The 15,366-nt window shown below is 50.3% G+C and overlaps 1 protein-coding gene across 1 annotated transcript in view; it reads left to right on the top strand.

The window, feature by feature from the left end:
* Window positions 1-1,054: 1,054 nt before the first annotated feature.
* ELL (elongation factor for RNA polymerase II) overlaps window positions 1,055-15,366 on the top strand; it is a 63,528-nt gene continuing 49,216 nt past the window's right edge. Inside the window, exon 1 of the mRNA XM_081093114.1 lies at window positions 1,055-1,227. Within this exon, the coding sequence (XP_080949240.1) occupies window positions 1,093-1,227 (135 nt within the window). The 5' untranslated portion in view covers window positions 1,055-1,092. The remainder of the gene's footprint in view (window positions 1,228-15,366) is intronic.

Here is a 15,366-nt window from a genome sequence, read left to right on the forward strand (position 1 = left end):
AGGAATGAAGCACTGATACAGGCTGCAACATGGATGAAGCTCAAAAACAATGCTGAGAGAGGCCTGACACATAAGGTCACATGTATAATTCTATGGATAGGAAATATCCAGACTTAGCAAACCCATAGGTACAGAAAGCAGATTAGTGCTTGCCAGGAGCTGGGGAGCGGGCAGTGGGGAGTGCTTTGGTATGGAGTTTACTTTTTGGGTGATTAAAGTGATAGTGGCTGCACAGAATTGTAAATATACTAAATGCCACTGAATTTTACACTTTAAATGGATTAATTTTGTAACATGTAAAACTTTTTTTAAAAATGGGGGAGCTGGACAACCATTTCAGAGCTCATGGGGATCACTTTGGCAGGGACATACAGAAGGTCCCTGAACTTCACCTTCCTCTCACCTCAAAATTTATCCCTTAAAAGATTTTATCTCTTATCATGAACGAAGTTCATCGGCTCTCCTAATCCCCTTAAAGCCCTTAGGGTAAGGGTGGGAGGTCTAATCCTAGCCACTTACCTTACACCCTACCTGTCCAACCCAGCATTCAACGCGCGCTGGTTTGCATGGCCACGCCCACCCACCCGACCAGCTGCTGGGTCCGCCCTCCACGTGTTTTGCGCAGGCCCCGCCCCCTCCACTTATTAAGACTCATCAGAAGCCAAACAGACCTCATAAATAATACATCACATCAGTGGCTGGTGGGGCGGGACTTCGACGCGCCTGGTTGAGTCAAACTTATGAATAATATATTTATGAGCGGGGCCTGGACTTATGCGCGTGTCGGGGCGGAGTCTAGGAGCGGAAGTGCGCCCCTGAGGTGGGCCACCCCGCCTTCATAAATATGCAGAACGTCGGGGCGGTGACTTATGGGCTTCGTGAGGGCTGCAGGGGGCGTGGCCAGCCGCGTCTCATGAATAATGCAGCACGTCGGACGGCTGTGTGGCGTCGTCGGTAAACTTCGCTGGATCCGAAGAGGGCGTGGGCAGCGCTTCATGAATAATGCAGCACGTCAGCAGGCGGCGGGGCGGGGCGTGGCCGGCGCGCCCGCTCTGGAGCCGGGAAGGGGGGCCGGGTAGCAATGGTCGCAAGATGGCGGCACTGAAGGAGGATCAGAGCTACGGGCTGTCGTGCGGGCGGGTGAGCGACAGCAGCAAGGTGTCCGTGTTTCACGTGAAGCTCACCGACAGTGCCCTGAGAGCCTTTGAGACCTACCGCGCCAGCCAGGTGAGCGGGGTGGCCGTCGGGGACGTCGGGGTGCAGGCCGGCCTCGCGTGCCCCTCGCCCGGCGTCCGGGCCTCGGGGCGCGGGGTCCGGCGTTCGGGGTGCTGTTTGTGGATCCATTGGTCGGCAGGGTGCGAGAATCACGTTCCTCCTTGGTCCCGGGAGGCGACACTGGCGATAGGCCCAGGCCGGCGGAGGGGCCGGAACTCGCGCGCCTGACCCAGGGGGGCGTTTGTGTGGCACCGGGGGGCGTCCGGGACCCTTTCCTGTCCACCCAGAGCTTATCTGTCCCCCTGGGCCGGGAGAGCGGTGGGGTGGGGTTGCGGCTCCTCCGTCAGATCCTCACTAGGACGGGTCAGAGGCACCTGTGGGGTCCCGTCCGTTTGTGTGGGGGCGCCGTCTTCGAGTCTTTCCAGTGAGGCCGCTGGAGTTGGGATCACTCTGGGTTCTTGGGAAGCGAAATTTGGGTAGCTATTGATAGTTTTTCTGAAACTACCCCCTCTTCGCTCCCCCTCCCCCAGGTGACCCTGTTTCTTTAGACCTTCCGAGAGTGGAAGTGTTTTGTGGGGCAGAAGCTGTGTATGTGGGCTGGGAGCCGGCGGTGGGCACCTGGGAGGGGGCTCCGGCCGCTGCACCTGGCTGCCGGCTTTGAACTTCTCAGGGGTCCATTTGGGCCCATCTGGGGAAGTTCAAGATGTTTCAGTTCTGCCACCTGGCCTGGGGCAGGGGGTGGGGAAGAGGCTGCTGTGCACCCTCTTTCAGGCCTGACTTCGGGGCACAGCTGGGACTGTGGTCAGACCTGCTTCTTCCCATTTCTGTTTGTGTCATGGCACTCAGTCTGTGTTAGGACAGAAGTGGCAGGTGCCCAGCGGTCGGGTCCTGCGGGGAAGTGGCTTAGGAGCTCTTTGCCTCCTGCCTGGAAAGCGGGGGCTTGTCGTCAGAAGTGGCTGAGGAGGCCCCCATCGGTGTGAGTGTTTGTGTGTACCAGGGGTGAGGGGGCCTTGGGCGGGTGTGGAGAGAGACTAACTAGGAAGGAATGTGGCTTTCTTCCTGCCCGGGACTTGTTCAGCACCATTAGCTAAACTGGGAATTTCTTCCCCTGTTCTTTCCCAGGTGCCCACCCTTCCCGTGCCTTTTCCCACCTCTCTGGGCAATTTTCTTCCTGTTCTGATGGCTGTTTCCCCTTAATAGATGGGGGAACCTGATCTTTTTTGTAAGAGCGGATTCCCATCTTGTCAGAAAGATCCCTCAAGGTGAGGCTGAGGCACTCCTTTGGGGAGGAGGAGGAGAAGGAGGAGGTAGGGGCACAGTGGTTGGCCTGAGCCTCCCTTCGCTGCAGAATTCCATCCTGAGTGACTTGTCCTGCAGGAAGGCAGACTTCCTAGAGGCAGCTGTGGGAGAGCTCATGAGTCATGTAAATAAGGTGAACTTGGTACCTGGTCACTGTGGGTTAGGAGCCCCGCCTTCCCTGTCATGCTGCCCTTGCTGGATCCATGGGTCCTCCGGAAGGCCAGCCTGTGCATTCACCTCATGCTGTCACGCAGCTATTTTTAATTTAGGGTGTTGGTTACATCCCCTCACTAAAGCTAGATCTTCCTCCTGTGAGGGTGAAGGTAACTGCAGACTCAGGCAGGTTCCACATGGAGCCCAGCTGTGTACGTTAGAGTCGGTCGCTAGGAGGGACTCCCTCAAAGAGCTTCTTCAAGCCATCCTGGCCAACTTGGCTGCCTGGGCTAAAATTCGGGGGACCCAAACCTGTGTTTTTCTCAGAAGCTGTCTGGAAATTTAAGTGACTTGGCAATTTTTGTATTGAATCATACCCATTGGGCAATGTGCTAGACTGGGCTAAAATGAGAGCGACTCAGGTGCTTTTGGTGCTTTTGGGTGCTGGACATGGGGAAGGCGACTTGAAGAACTTGTTTGTGTGACCAGAACAGTGTATTGGTTATTAACAAAACCTTAGGTGCACAGCTTTGTTAATAGTGTCTAGAGTTTCCTGTTCTCTCGTGCTGTGGTTAAATGGTTTGCCAGTGGCAATTTGTGGAGAGGATTTTTGTTTTTACTTTTTAATTGTGAAGAGGCTTGTACAAATTCAGAAGTGGCAGGGGACTGACAGGAACTTCCTGTAATCCTAGCTGTTGGAGCAGCTCCCGTAGAAGTCCCTGAAATTTCTCTCTCCAGCAGGATCTGAACTCTGAGCTGCCTTTGTGCAGACCTAGTGGCCTGCCTGGAATTTGGTGGAGGGTGAAGATGTGGTAATACACACAGCCACTAGCCACCCAGACTTGGGGCTTCATGCAGTTTCTCCTTGAATATAAAAATTCAAGTGAGTCCTGAAGGAGCTACTCCTGTGGATCTCCTTTTTTGCTGTGATGGGTTACTTCTGGGAGAGAAGGCTGAGGAAGTGTGGACACAATCCACGGCTGAGGAGGTGGACATTCACAAGTGACCAAGGCATGCCCCTAGTGCAGGGGTGGGCAAACTTTTTGACTCGAGGGCCACAATGGGTTCTTAAACTGGACCGGAGGGCCGGAACAAAAGCATGGATGGAGTGTTTGTGTGAACTAATATAAATTCAAAGTAAACATCATTACATAAAAGGGTACGGTCTTTTTTTTTTTTTTAGTTTTATTCATTTCAAACGGGCCGGATCCGGCCCGCGGGCCGTAGTTTGCCCACGGCTGCCCTAGTGCCAGGAGCTGACATTCTAGAGCAGTGGTTCTCAACCTTGGCCGCACATTAGAATCACCTGGGAATCTTTTTATTTATTTATTTTATTATTTTTTTTAAAAAATATATTTTATTGATTTTTTACAGAGAGGAAGGGAGAGAGATAGAGAGTTAGAAACATCGATGAGAGAGAAACATCGATGAGCTGCCTCCTGCACATCTCCTACTGAAGATGTGCCCGCAACCCAGGTACATGCCCTTGACCGGAACCGAACCTGGGACCTTTCAGTCCGCAGGCTGACGCTCTATCCACTGAGCCAAACCGGTTTCGGCCTGGGAATCTTTTTAAAATCCTGATTTCTGGGCCTCATCCTCCAAAAATTCTGTTTCTTTATTATGGAGTGAGGACACAACATTAGTAACAAACAATTTCCAGAGGATGAGGCCCAGAAATCAGGATTTTAAAAAGATTCCCAGGTGATTCTAATGTGCAGCCAAGGTTGAGAACCACTGTTCTAGAGGCAAGAGACATAATGAACAGGGCAGCACAGAAATCAACACGAAGAACTTGTTAGTGGTCAGTGTCAGGAAGGAAGTAAAATGGGGCAACATGATGGCATAGGGACAGGTGATGTGAAAGGGTGGTGATTGAGCGTGGCGCTTCTAGGAGATGCCACAGCTGAGGTCTGCTGGGTGAGGGGTCCAGGAAAACTAGGTGCACAGGCCTTGAGACATAAGGGGCTGGGGAGGCCATGGGGGGGTGGGGTGGGGGCAGTAAGCTGTAGTGGGTGGCTGCAGGACTTTGTCTTCAGGAAGGGGAAGTACAGGCGGTCTGCAGTGAATACTCCTGGACTGTTCTGGAGCTGTGCTGGGTGCTGCTCGCTGCTGCTCAGGGAGCGGCTGCGTGGATGTCAGCCCGGCACCCGTGGCAGGAGGAGCCTTAATTTAGCTTCTGTTCCCCTCCCACAGTAAAGCTCTGGGAGGCAGGCTTGGCTCCCCTTTCTGGGGGGTGCCCCACTTGGCCCTGTCAGGGGAGCTTCTTGCTAGCCTTGTCTGCTTTACAGATGGCCCACCTTTAGGACTAGGTGGCACTGCCCCTCCTGGTTGTGGGCCAGGCCCCTGTAAACCACTTTGTTCTTCACAACACTGGCAGGAGGGCTGGCTTCCTGTTCCCACTGTGCTTTGGGGGCAGTTGGGCTCTGAGAAGCATTGTTGCATGCCCGAGGTCACTTAGACTGTCCTCACTGGCCCAGGTTCCCACGCAAGTTGGGAGGGATCTTGAGCCACTGGGACACAGCTATGAAAGGGAGTCCCATGGTGGTCTAGAGTCCTAGTTAAAATGCCAGTGTCTCAGGCTCCTGTGAGTGTTGGTAACATGAGTGGCCCTGCAAATGCCTGAGGTTGCTGTCTGGGTCTGTCTTGTGCCCCCTCCCCCAAGAAAGTCTGAAGATGAAAGTAACCTGTCCCAAGCTGTACACATTACTTCCTCTGGTCCCATCAGCCCTGTGGTGGAGTGGTGAAGAAATGGGTGGAGACTCTGGGAGGTGGAGTCCCTGGAAGGAATCTCCCAAAGGCGGAATCAGAATACCCCCTCTGAAGGGTTGTGCTGGGTCCTGTGGACGGGGAGCCATAAGGGTTCAGTTTGCTTGTGTGTTTCAAGGTGGGCACTGGATGGTTTTGGGTGGAGTGAGTCCCTCTCAGAATGCTTATGTCTCATAGATGCTGAAGAGGGGGAGCATTCTGGGAACCGGGTGAGTGCTGGTGGTTTCTGCTGGAAGCAGTAAGGCTCTGTGAGGAGCCAGCCTGCCTGCTGTCACAACCCTTGACTAGCCTTCCAACTGCATGCAGATCTCCAAGGGGATTGTGTGTAAACAGCAGGCTGCTCTCTGAAACCCACCCTCTGTTGACTCATCTTCAAGGCCAGAGTTCATAACCCTTGAGGCAGTTTTGACATCACTCCAGGATTGTGACATCCCTGATGAATTCTTGAAAAACAAGGCCACTTCTCTCTCTGTGCGTGGCTCTGGGCTGGAGCAGACCCTGTTTGGGGAATCCGCTTCTCTGTGGCAGGAGCCCTGTCCCTTCGCCCTGGCAAGGCGCAGCTGGCAATCCATTCTGTGCCTTCGGGGTTTGGCCTCCCCTGTCCTTGGTTTTTAGGGCCTCACTCCCCACTCTCTCTGCCTTTATCACTTTCTTCTTGGTTTGAGCTGCACAGCCAGAAGATCTCATCTCCAGTGATATGTGGCTGCTCTGCGGTCACCCCAGAGCACAAAGGAACACTTTTTAAAAATATATATACTTTTTAAAAAAATTGATATCAGAGAGGAAAGGAGAGGGGGAGAGAGAGAGAAACATCAATGATGAGAGAGAATCATTGATCAGGTGCCTCCTGGATTGGATTGTGCACAATCCCTACAGTGGGGAGTGAGTCCGCAACCGGGCATGTATCCTGACCTAGAATCTGGGAATCGAACCATGACCTCCTGGTTCATAGGTCGACACTCAACCACTGAGCCACGCCAGCTGAGTACAAAGGAACGCTTTTGAGAATAACCCGTCCCCCCCAAACAAGTGAGTGATATGGGCAGCCATGTCTTGTGGTTGTTTTGTCACTTCACATTTTAATAAAGAAGCTGGTGTCCACATTAACTGTCTAGTGGGGAGCTCTCCTGTCCCCACACCAAGTAGCTGCATGGAGTCTGAGGCTAAATATATTCTTGGGCCTGGTCCCTCCAGGCCCTGGCTGAGTCACCTGGTCAGGGGACTCTGGAAAGGGAGTCCCACATGTTTGTAAAGTTCATGGGTTCACCAAACCCCTGTTTAAAAGTGACACATGTAGAAAGTTGATTTTTAAAAAATAGATTTGAGAGAGAGAGAGAGAAAGAGAGGGAGGGAGGGAAAGGAAAGGAAAAAGGGAGGAGAGTGGAGAGAGAGAGAGAGACACCAATATGGTGTTCCACTTATTTATGTACTAGGTGTACCGTTTAATAATGGCAGATTATGTAATCAAAGAAAACACGATAATTTCAAGAGAAACATCAAAAGTGCTTTATTCCAAGTAATGTCCATTGCTAGCTACACATTTCCCCATCTTTCAGGTAATTTGTGGATACCATCCCAATAGAACTTTTCTTGTTTTGATGCAAACCATTCCGAGACTCAATTTTTCACTTCTTACGTTTTGAAGTGCTGCTCAGAAAGCGCATGTGCCATTGATTGGATCAAGTGGTCATCTGAAGGAGCAAGATCTGGTGAATACGGGGGGGGGGGGGGGGGGTTAATACTTCCCAGGCAAGATCCTTTAACGTGTCTTTAACTGGTTTTGAAGTGTGTGATGGTTCATCATCATGAAGCAAAATTACTTTGCCGTGTCTTCTGGCACATTCTGGTTGTTTCACGATCAAAGCGTGGTTCACATTGATTATTTGTTGTCGGTAGCGATCAGTATTAACGGTTTCACCTGATTTTAGAAGCTCATAATACACCACACCTTCCTGATCCCACCAAACACAGAGCATTGTCTTCTTTCTGAAGCGATTTGGCCTTGCAGTCGATGTTGATGGTTGACTTGGATCAACCCATGATTTTGTGCATTTGGGATTCTCAAAATAAATCCACTTTTAATTGCCAGTCACAATTCGATGTAAAAAAGACTTTCTTTCGTGCCGTTGAAGCAACATTTTACTGATGACTTTTTGGTTTTCCATTTGTCTTTCGTTCAATTGATGTGGCACCCATTTTCCTTCCTTTAACCGCTAGAGTGTCGGGGAGCGCTATCGGCAATTTTTTTTTTCTATTAGTATTTTATAATACAATCAGCAAACAATATATGTCAAAGATGAAAACAAATGTAGTAAAGGTTTCCTTAAGTTTTTGAATATGTAACTTCATTTACTTGCGATTCATAATTTTTTTTCTAAACTGCTGTAAAATCAGCAAAAATGCCTTGGCAATTTTTAGCATAGTTCCTAGGACATTGGTTGTCACTCAAAGGGTTAAAATCTTTCCCATTGCTTGTAAGCAGTCGGAAAAATTGTTTGCTGAGTGTTTAATCTTTCTGCAAGTTGTTTTTGAGTTTCACTTGCATCTTCATCCAATAATGCTTGTAATTGTTGGTCTTCAAACTTTTTCGGTTGACCTGGACGTTCTTTGTTTTTCACATCCAAATATCACTTTTAAAGCGTTTAAACCAGCATTCACAAGTATCTTGAGAAGTTTCTGGAAGTCTATGATAACTTTTTCTTCAAAATAAAGTAATGAATTAAAACTTCCCGCAAATGCTATTTTTTTTGGCATGAAATTCAACATTTTTTAAAAAATATATTGATTTTTTACAGCGAGGAAGGGAGAAGGATAGAGAGTTAGAAACATCGATGAGAGAGGAACATCGATCAGCTGCCTCCTGCACACCCTCCATTGGGGATATGCCCACAACCAAGGTACATGCCCTTGACCGGAATCGAACCCGGGACCTCTCGATCTGCAGGCCGACGCTGTATGTACTGAGCCAAACTGGTCAGGGCGAAATTCAACATTTTTAAGCGTAAAAATATCTATGATGTTAACACCTTCAGCAAATTTGACATACGAAGTTTTGAAGCTTGCTGTCAATACAACATAATATACATATCAAATCGCATATATATCAACATATGTGTAACTCCATCTATTGAAAAAATCCACATTATTAACTGGTACACCTAGTATTCATTGATGGATTCTAGTATGCATTCATTGGTTGATTCTAGTATGTGCCCTGACTGGGATTGAACCTGTAACTTTGGCATATTGTGACGACACTCAAACCAACTGAATTACTCTGTCAGGGATTTATTTCTTGTTACTATAAAAGCAGTATAGCTTAGTGTAGAAAACTGGCAAAATAACTAAATACTCTATTCCCATGGCTACTGTTGGCCCTTGGCACTTGCTATGTCTTGTGTCCAGGCACTGTGTTACCACACTGGTGTACTTGTATAATCTATAATAATAAAAGTGTAATATGCTAATTAGACCGGACATCCTTCCTGATGACCTTCTGGATGAAGCCGGGGCTGCCAGGGAAGCCTGGGTCCCGGGTGCCTGCCAGCGGCCGGAGGGAAGTCCTGGTCCCAGGTGCCAGAGGAAAGCCAGTGCTGGCACCTGGGGGAAGGAAGGCCTACTCTTGCACAAATTTCGTGCATCGAGCCTCTAGTCTATATATATAAAAGGTTAATATGCAGAGTGTTTCCTTGGGAGTTCAACTGGGAGACCAGGAGTTTGATCGTTCGCTATGACATGCGCTGGCCACCAGGGGGCAGTGCGGAATGAAGGAAGGCCCCGGCAGGCAGCTGGAAGGCCCCACTTGGCCCTGCCAGCCAGGCCTAGGGACCCTACCTGTGCATGAATTTTGTGCACTGGGCCTCTAGTCTTAGGCATCACGTCTTCCCTGACACTGTGTAAGCTCTGTTTTTTATTTCAGTGGTAAGCTTTACTCTTCAGTGGCTAAGTCTTTGCAGTGTGGAGCCTACCAGGTTATCCTCCGGCACTGCACTGATCCTAGACTTCCTTGTTGCACAGAGCCGTGTCCCTGTCCTGAGTGCTGTGCAGAGGCGCTGATGTGTGGTGAGGGGCACCTCTGTGTCCCTGGGCATCCTGAATGGAGTAGGAGGCTGCAGGTGTTGCAATCAAGGCCTGGGAGAGACGGGTTCTGGCCTTTGGGGGTGAATGGTCAGAGAGGGCAGGCCTAGAGGCAGGGAGACCTGTGCTGGGGCAGTGTTGAGGGCCAGGCAAGGGGTCAGGTATGGGAAGGATGTAGGTTGCCCCCTGTGCCTGGTTGGGGTGGGGAGGGACACTGTTAATCTTTCCTGATTCTGGCTATGGCATAAATGCCACCACACACTGGGCTTTATGGTCATGCCTAAGCTGGGTGTTTGAGAGTTAGGACGACACACAGGGTTCTGGAGTCACCCTTGGCTGAAGGGAAGGCTGCTGTGGCCAGGAGAGCTAATACGAGTCTGTGGCAGGTGGGCACCATTGGCACTGACATCGCTGCTCCGGAGCCACATCTTTCTGGGTTGCCACCTTGTCCCAGGGCATGGATGTCATCAGGTTCTTGCCAGTGTCCTGATAGTGCAGTTTGAAGGTGGTTTTGAACAGATGTGGCAGCTGTGGGAGCCAGCAGCCTTCTTTTTTTAAAGAAAATACGTTTTTATTGATCTTTAGAGAGAGAGGAAGTGAGAGGAATAGAGAGAGAAACATCGATAGGCTGCCTCCTGTACAACCCCTACTGGGGATTGAGCCTGCAACCCCAGTATGTGCCCTGACCAGGAATTGAACCAGTGACTTCTTGGTTCATGGGTTGATGCTCAACCACTGAGCCACACCAGCCAGGCCCAGCAGCCTTTCTTATTCTGATTTTTGGATTGTATTCTTTGTTTGGGACAATCGGATGCCAGGTTTTCCTTATTGCACTAGTCTTGGTCAATAGGTGCTGGACAATAGGTGCTAGGGTAGCCATAGCCAGGCCCAGATGGAGGTGTTGCACCCTGTGACAGTGCCTGGCGGCAGTGGCAACCTGAATTAACCTCAACAGGCAGTCCTGGTGGTGGTCAGACCACCTTGGATAGCTCTGCCTTTGAGAAATTAATGAGCCACAGTGATGGAGGGCCAAGGTTAACCCTCCACAATTCATCATTGGTGTTTCCTTAGTTCTTCCGGGGACTGAGGCTTGGTGCAAGAAGCACCTTTCCTGAGGACGTGCCCTGTAGCTATCCCATGCTTGTTTGTGTGTGGTGGGGGGTTGGTGGGGGGTGGGGTGGGGTTAGCTTTTCTCCTTGCTGCCATGTCCAGCTTAGATACTCAGGGTAAGGACGCATCTCCCCGAAGGATGCCACACACTGGAGTCTGGTTGTCGGGCTGCAGCCATTTCTGCTCATAGCCTGGGGAATGGGCCACTGGCTCTCTTCCTGAGGCTCAGTTATCATGGTTGAAGCAGTGCTTACTATTGCAGTGGTCTCTCAGGTCAGATCAATGAGAGGTCTGGACGTTGACTGCTCTTGCCTCTGTGTCCTGCAAATAAGAAAGTGCAGTTTTTCAGAACTTAGAGTATCTGTTCCTGTACCTCTGTTGTTAAGGATTTCTTTTTTTTTTTTTTTTTTAAATATATTTTATTGAATTTTTACAGAGAGGAAGGGAGAGGAATAGAGAGTTAGAAACATCGATGAGAGAGAAACGTCGATCAGCCGCCTCCTGCACACTCCCCACTGGGGATGTGCCCACAACCAAGGTACATGCCCTTGACCGGAATCGAACCTGGGACCCTTGAGTCCTCAGGCCGACGCTCTATCCACTGAGCCAAACCGGCCAGGGCAGGATTTCTTTTTTAAATAAAGAAATGGCTTTCCCCAGTTTAAAAGAAGTTATGTATATATATATATATATATATATATATTTTTTTTTTTAAATATATTTTATTGATTTTTTTACAAAGAGGAAGGGAGAGGGATAGAGAGTCAGAAATATCGATGAGAGAGAAACATCGATCAGCTGCCTCCTGCACACCCCCTCCTGGGGATGTGCCCTCAACCAAGGTACATGCCCTTGACTGGAATTGAACCTGGGACCCTTCAGTCCACAGGCTGACGCTCTATCCACTGAGCCAAACTGGTCAGGGCAAGTTATATTTTTTATTGATTGATTTTAGAGAGACAGGAAGGAAGGAAGGAAGGAAGGAAGGAAGGAAGGAAGGAAGGAAGAGGAACATTGATTTGTTGTTCCACTTATTTATGCATTCATTGGTTGATTCTTTTTTGTTGTTGTTGTATGGTTTTTTTTGTTGTTAATCCTCACTGGAGGATTTTTTTTCATTGATTTTAGAGAGAATGGAAGGGGGTGGAGAGGAGAGAGAAACATCACTGTGAGAGAGCCACATCAATTGGTTGCTCCCCCAGTGCACCTCAACTGGGATGGGGAACCTGCAACCCAGGTATGTGCCCTTGACTAGAATTGAACCCCCAACCCATTGGTTTGCGAGCCAGTGCTCTAACCACTTAGCCATGTTGACCAGGGTCATTGGATGATTCTTAAACATTTTATATATATATATATATAATCATCTAATAAAAGACAAACATGCAAATTGACCATACCTTCGCTACACCTTAAGCTGCGCCCACCAGCCAATCAGAGCGACTATATGCAAATTAACCCAACCAAGATGGCGGCCGGCAGCCACAGAGCTGGAGCGAGCAGGAGGCTTGGTTGCTCGAGTGATGGAGGAAGCCAAGCTTCCCACCTGCTGCGGCTGGCTCTGAGCTCCACTGAAGGCAACAACGTTTCGATTATAGAAGATAAATAAACCCCAGATACCTGCTTTCAGCCGGCCGTGGCCACGGAGCTGGAGCGAACAGGAGGCGTGGTTGCTCCAGTGATGGAGGAAGCCAAACTTCTATCCCTCACGTCCTGGCTAGCTCTGAGCTCCACTGAAGGCAACAAAGTTTCAATTATAGAAGGGAAATAAATCCCAGAACAACAAAAAAAAGAAAAAAAAAAAGAAAAATAGGAGAGGCTGGGAGCTTCCATCGCCAGGGGGCTTGGCCAGCCTGAAAACAGCCACCAGCCCCTCACCCAGGCTGGCCAAACCTCGATGGGGTGAGAGTCCCCACTGGGGGGGGCTTGACCAGTCGGCAAACAGCCATCAGCTCCTCACCCAGGCTGGCCAGGCACCTCAGTGGGGACCCCCACCTGGATGTGACCAGCCTGCAAACAGTCATCAGCCCCTCACCCAGGCTGGCCAGGCACCCCAGTGGGAACCCCCACCCTGAAGGGGGTGTGACCAGCTTCAATCAGCCATCAGCCCCTCACCAAGGCTGGCCAGGCACCCCAGTGGGACCCCCACCCTGATCTGGGACACCCTTCAGGGCAAACCAGCCGGCCCCCACCTGTGCACCAGGCCTCTATCCTATATAATAAAAGGGTTATATGCAAACTGACCCTAACAGCAGAACGACTGGGAATGACTGGTCACTATGACACACACTGACCACCAGAGGGCAGATGCTCAATGCAGAAGCTGCCCCCTGGTGGTCAGTGTGCTCCCACAGGAGGAGCTCTGCTCAGCCACAAGCCAGGCTGCCAGCTGCCAGTACAGCGGTGTTGGTGGGAGCCTCTCCCGCCTCTTCAGCAGCACTAAGGATGTCAGACTGCAGCTTAGGCCTGCTCCCCGCTGGCAAGTGGACATCCCCCGAGGGCTTCCGAGCTGCCAGAGGGATGTCTGATTGTCAGCTTAGGCCCAATCCCCCCAGGGAGCGGGCCTAAGCCAGCAGGAGGTGGTCATCCCCTGAGGGGTCCCAGACTGCAAGAGGGCACAGGCCGGGCTGAGGGACCTCCCCTCCGAGTGCACAACCAACAGGTGAGGATACTGGAAGGGAGATACATTAATCATGAGAGAGAATCATTGATGAGCTGCCTCCTGCAGGCCCCCTACTGGGAACCAAGCCTGCAACCCGGATATATGCTGACTGGAGCCAAACTGTGACCCCCCCTGGCTCATAGGTCGACACTCAACCACTGAGCTACACTGGCCAGGCTGGTTGATTCTTGTATGTGCCCTGACCAGGGATCAAACTCAAAACCTTGTATTGGGATAATGCTCTAACCAGCTGAACTACCTGGCCAGGACTTTCCTCAGTTCCTTTAGCAGCTTTCCTGCTGAAGCCCACCCACTATATTGGAGAGAGCTGGGCCCTCCAGTGCACCCCCCTCCTCTATCCCTCCAGCAGTCTTGGGGGCAGTGATGATGGAGTGGGCAGCGGACAGGGTTCGGAAGTGCTGGCCAAGTTTCTGGAGACATGTCCTGCCAGGTCTGGGGTGACTGCTGAGTCCACTGGGCTGGTGGCCATTGCTGAGGGAATGTGAAGAATCAGGCCTGGAGTCTAGGGTGAAGTGGCTCCTCTCTGCCGTCACGTTATGCTCCAGCCTGTGGATATTAGGGAATCACAGGGCAGCCTGGAAGAGCCAGACCCCTCCACTTAAGAATGCTCTTCCTCGGGATTTGAGGTGGGGGTTCTGTCTCCTCCATCATCCTGCTTGGGCCAGCGGGGCCTAGGCAAAGGAATCACGGGAATGATGAGCCTAAGGAGTCCTGGCCCACTTCTTCCCTCACCTGGATACATACACATGCCCCCCATGTCCTGGTTATCAGACTAACTTGGCACTTACTGGTGGGCGCCTGCAGGTCAGACCTCACTCTGCAGTCCCCATGCCCCTGTGAGGGAAGTCAACCAAGGGCACAATGGTGACAACCAACAGGCGATGACACTGGAAGGAAGAAACTCAGCTTCCTGAGGGCAGGAGCTGCCTTTAGGAAACAGGCAAACCAGGAAGGAGCCAAGATTGGCGATGTCTGCCTGAGATCTGAGAGTGGCACTGGAGGGAGGCCCAGTGGCAGGGCAGCCAGAGAACATGAAGGTAAGGGGCGCCAGGGCAGGAAGTTAAGGTTAATTCTTGCAAAGAAGCTCAACTTAGCGGCAGTGGCTGCTCTGATTTGTTCAGTGTAGATGGCTCCAGCCCCTTCCTAGGTTCACTGTGGGGGGCTCGACTCCACCTTGATTCCACTCCACTGGGGGCTCCATTCTATGACTGGTGAAGATCAGGGAAGCCTTGGGAGTGCAAAGATTAATCAGCAAGAGTCATTACCTGGGATCTCTCAGAGCATTAAAAAAAATTGTTTTTAATTGTAATAAGCTACATATAACAAAATTTATTATCTTAATTATTTTAAAATGTACAATTCAGCCGAAACCGGTTTGGCTCAGTGGATAGAGCGTCGGCCTGCGGACTGAAGGGTCCCAGGTTCGATTCCGGTCAAGGGCATGTACCTGGGTTGCGGGCATATCCCCAGTGGGGGATGTGCAGGAGGCAGCTGATCGATGTTTCTCTCTCATCGATGTTTCTAACTCTCTATCTCTCTCCCTTCCTCTCTGTAAAAAATCAATAAAATATATTTAAAAAAAAATAAAATAAAATGTACAATTCAGTGGCATTAAATACATTTTTACATCATCCATCTTCAGAACTTGTTCGCCTTCCCAAACTGAAACTCTGTTCCCATTAAACACTAACTCCTATCCGCCTTCCCTAGCCCCTGTCACCCACCATTCTGCTTCTCTATTCCATGAATCTGACTACTTTAGGGACCTCATGTAAGTAGAATCATACAGTATTTGTCCTTTTATGACTGGCTTATTTCACTCAAAATGTCCTTAGGGTTCTGCCCTAGCTGGTTTGGCTCGGTGGATGGAGCGTTGGCCTGTGGACTGGAAGGTCCCAGGTTCAATTCCAGTCAAGGGCACATGTCCGGGTTGTAGGCTCGATCCCCAGTAGGGGGCTTCCAGAAAGCAGCCAATCAATGATTCTCTCTCATCATTGATGTTTCTGTCTCTTCCTCTCCCTTCCTCTCTGAAATCAATAAAAATATATTTAAAAAAAAAG

Source organism: Myotis nattereri (genome assembly GCF_964212035.1).
Source record: "Myotis nattereri genome assembly, chromosome: 5".
NCBI classification, from domain to species: domain Eukaryota; kingdom Metazoa; phylum Chordata; class Mammalia; order Chiroptera; family Vespertilionidae; genus Myotis; species Myotis nattereri.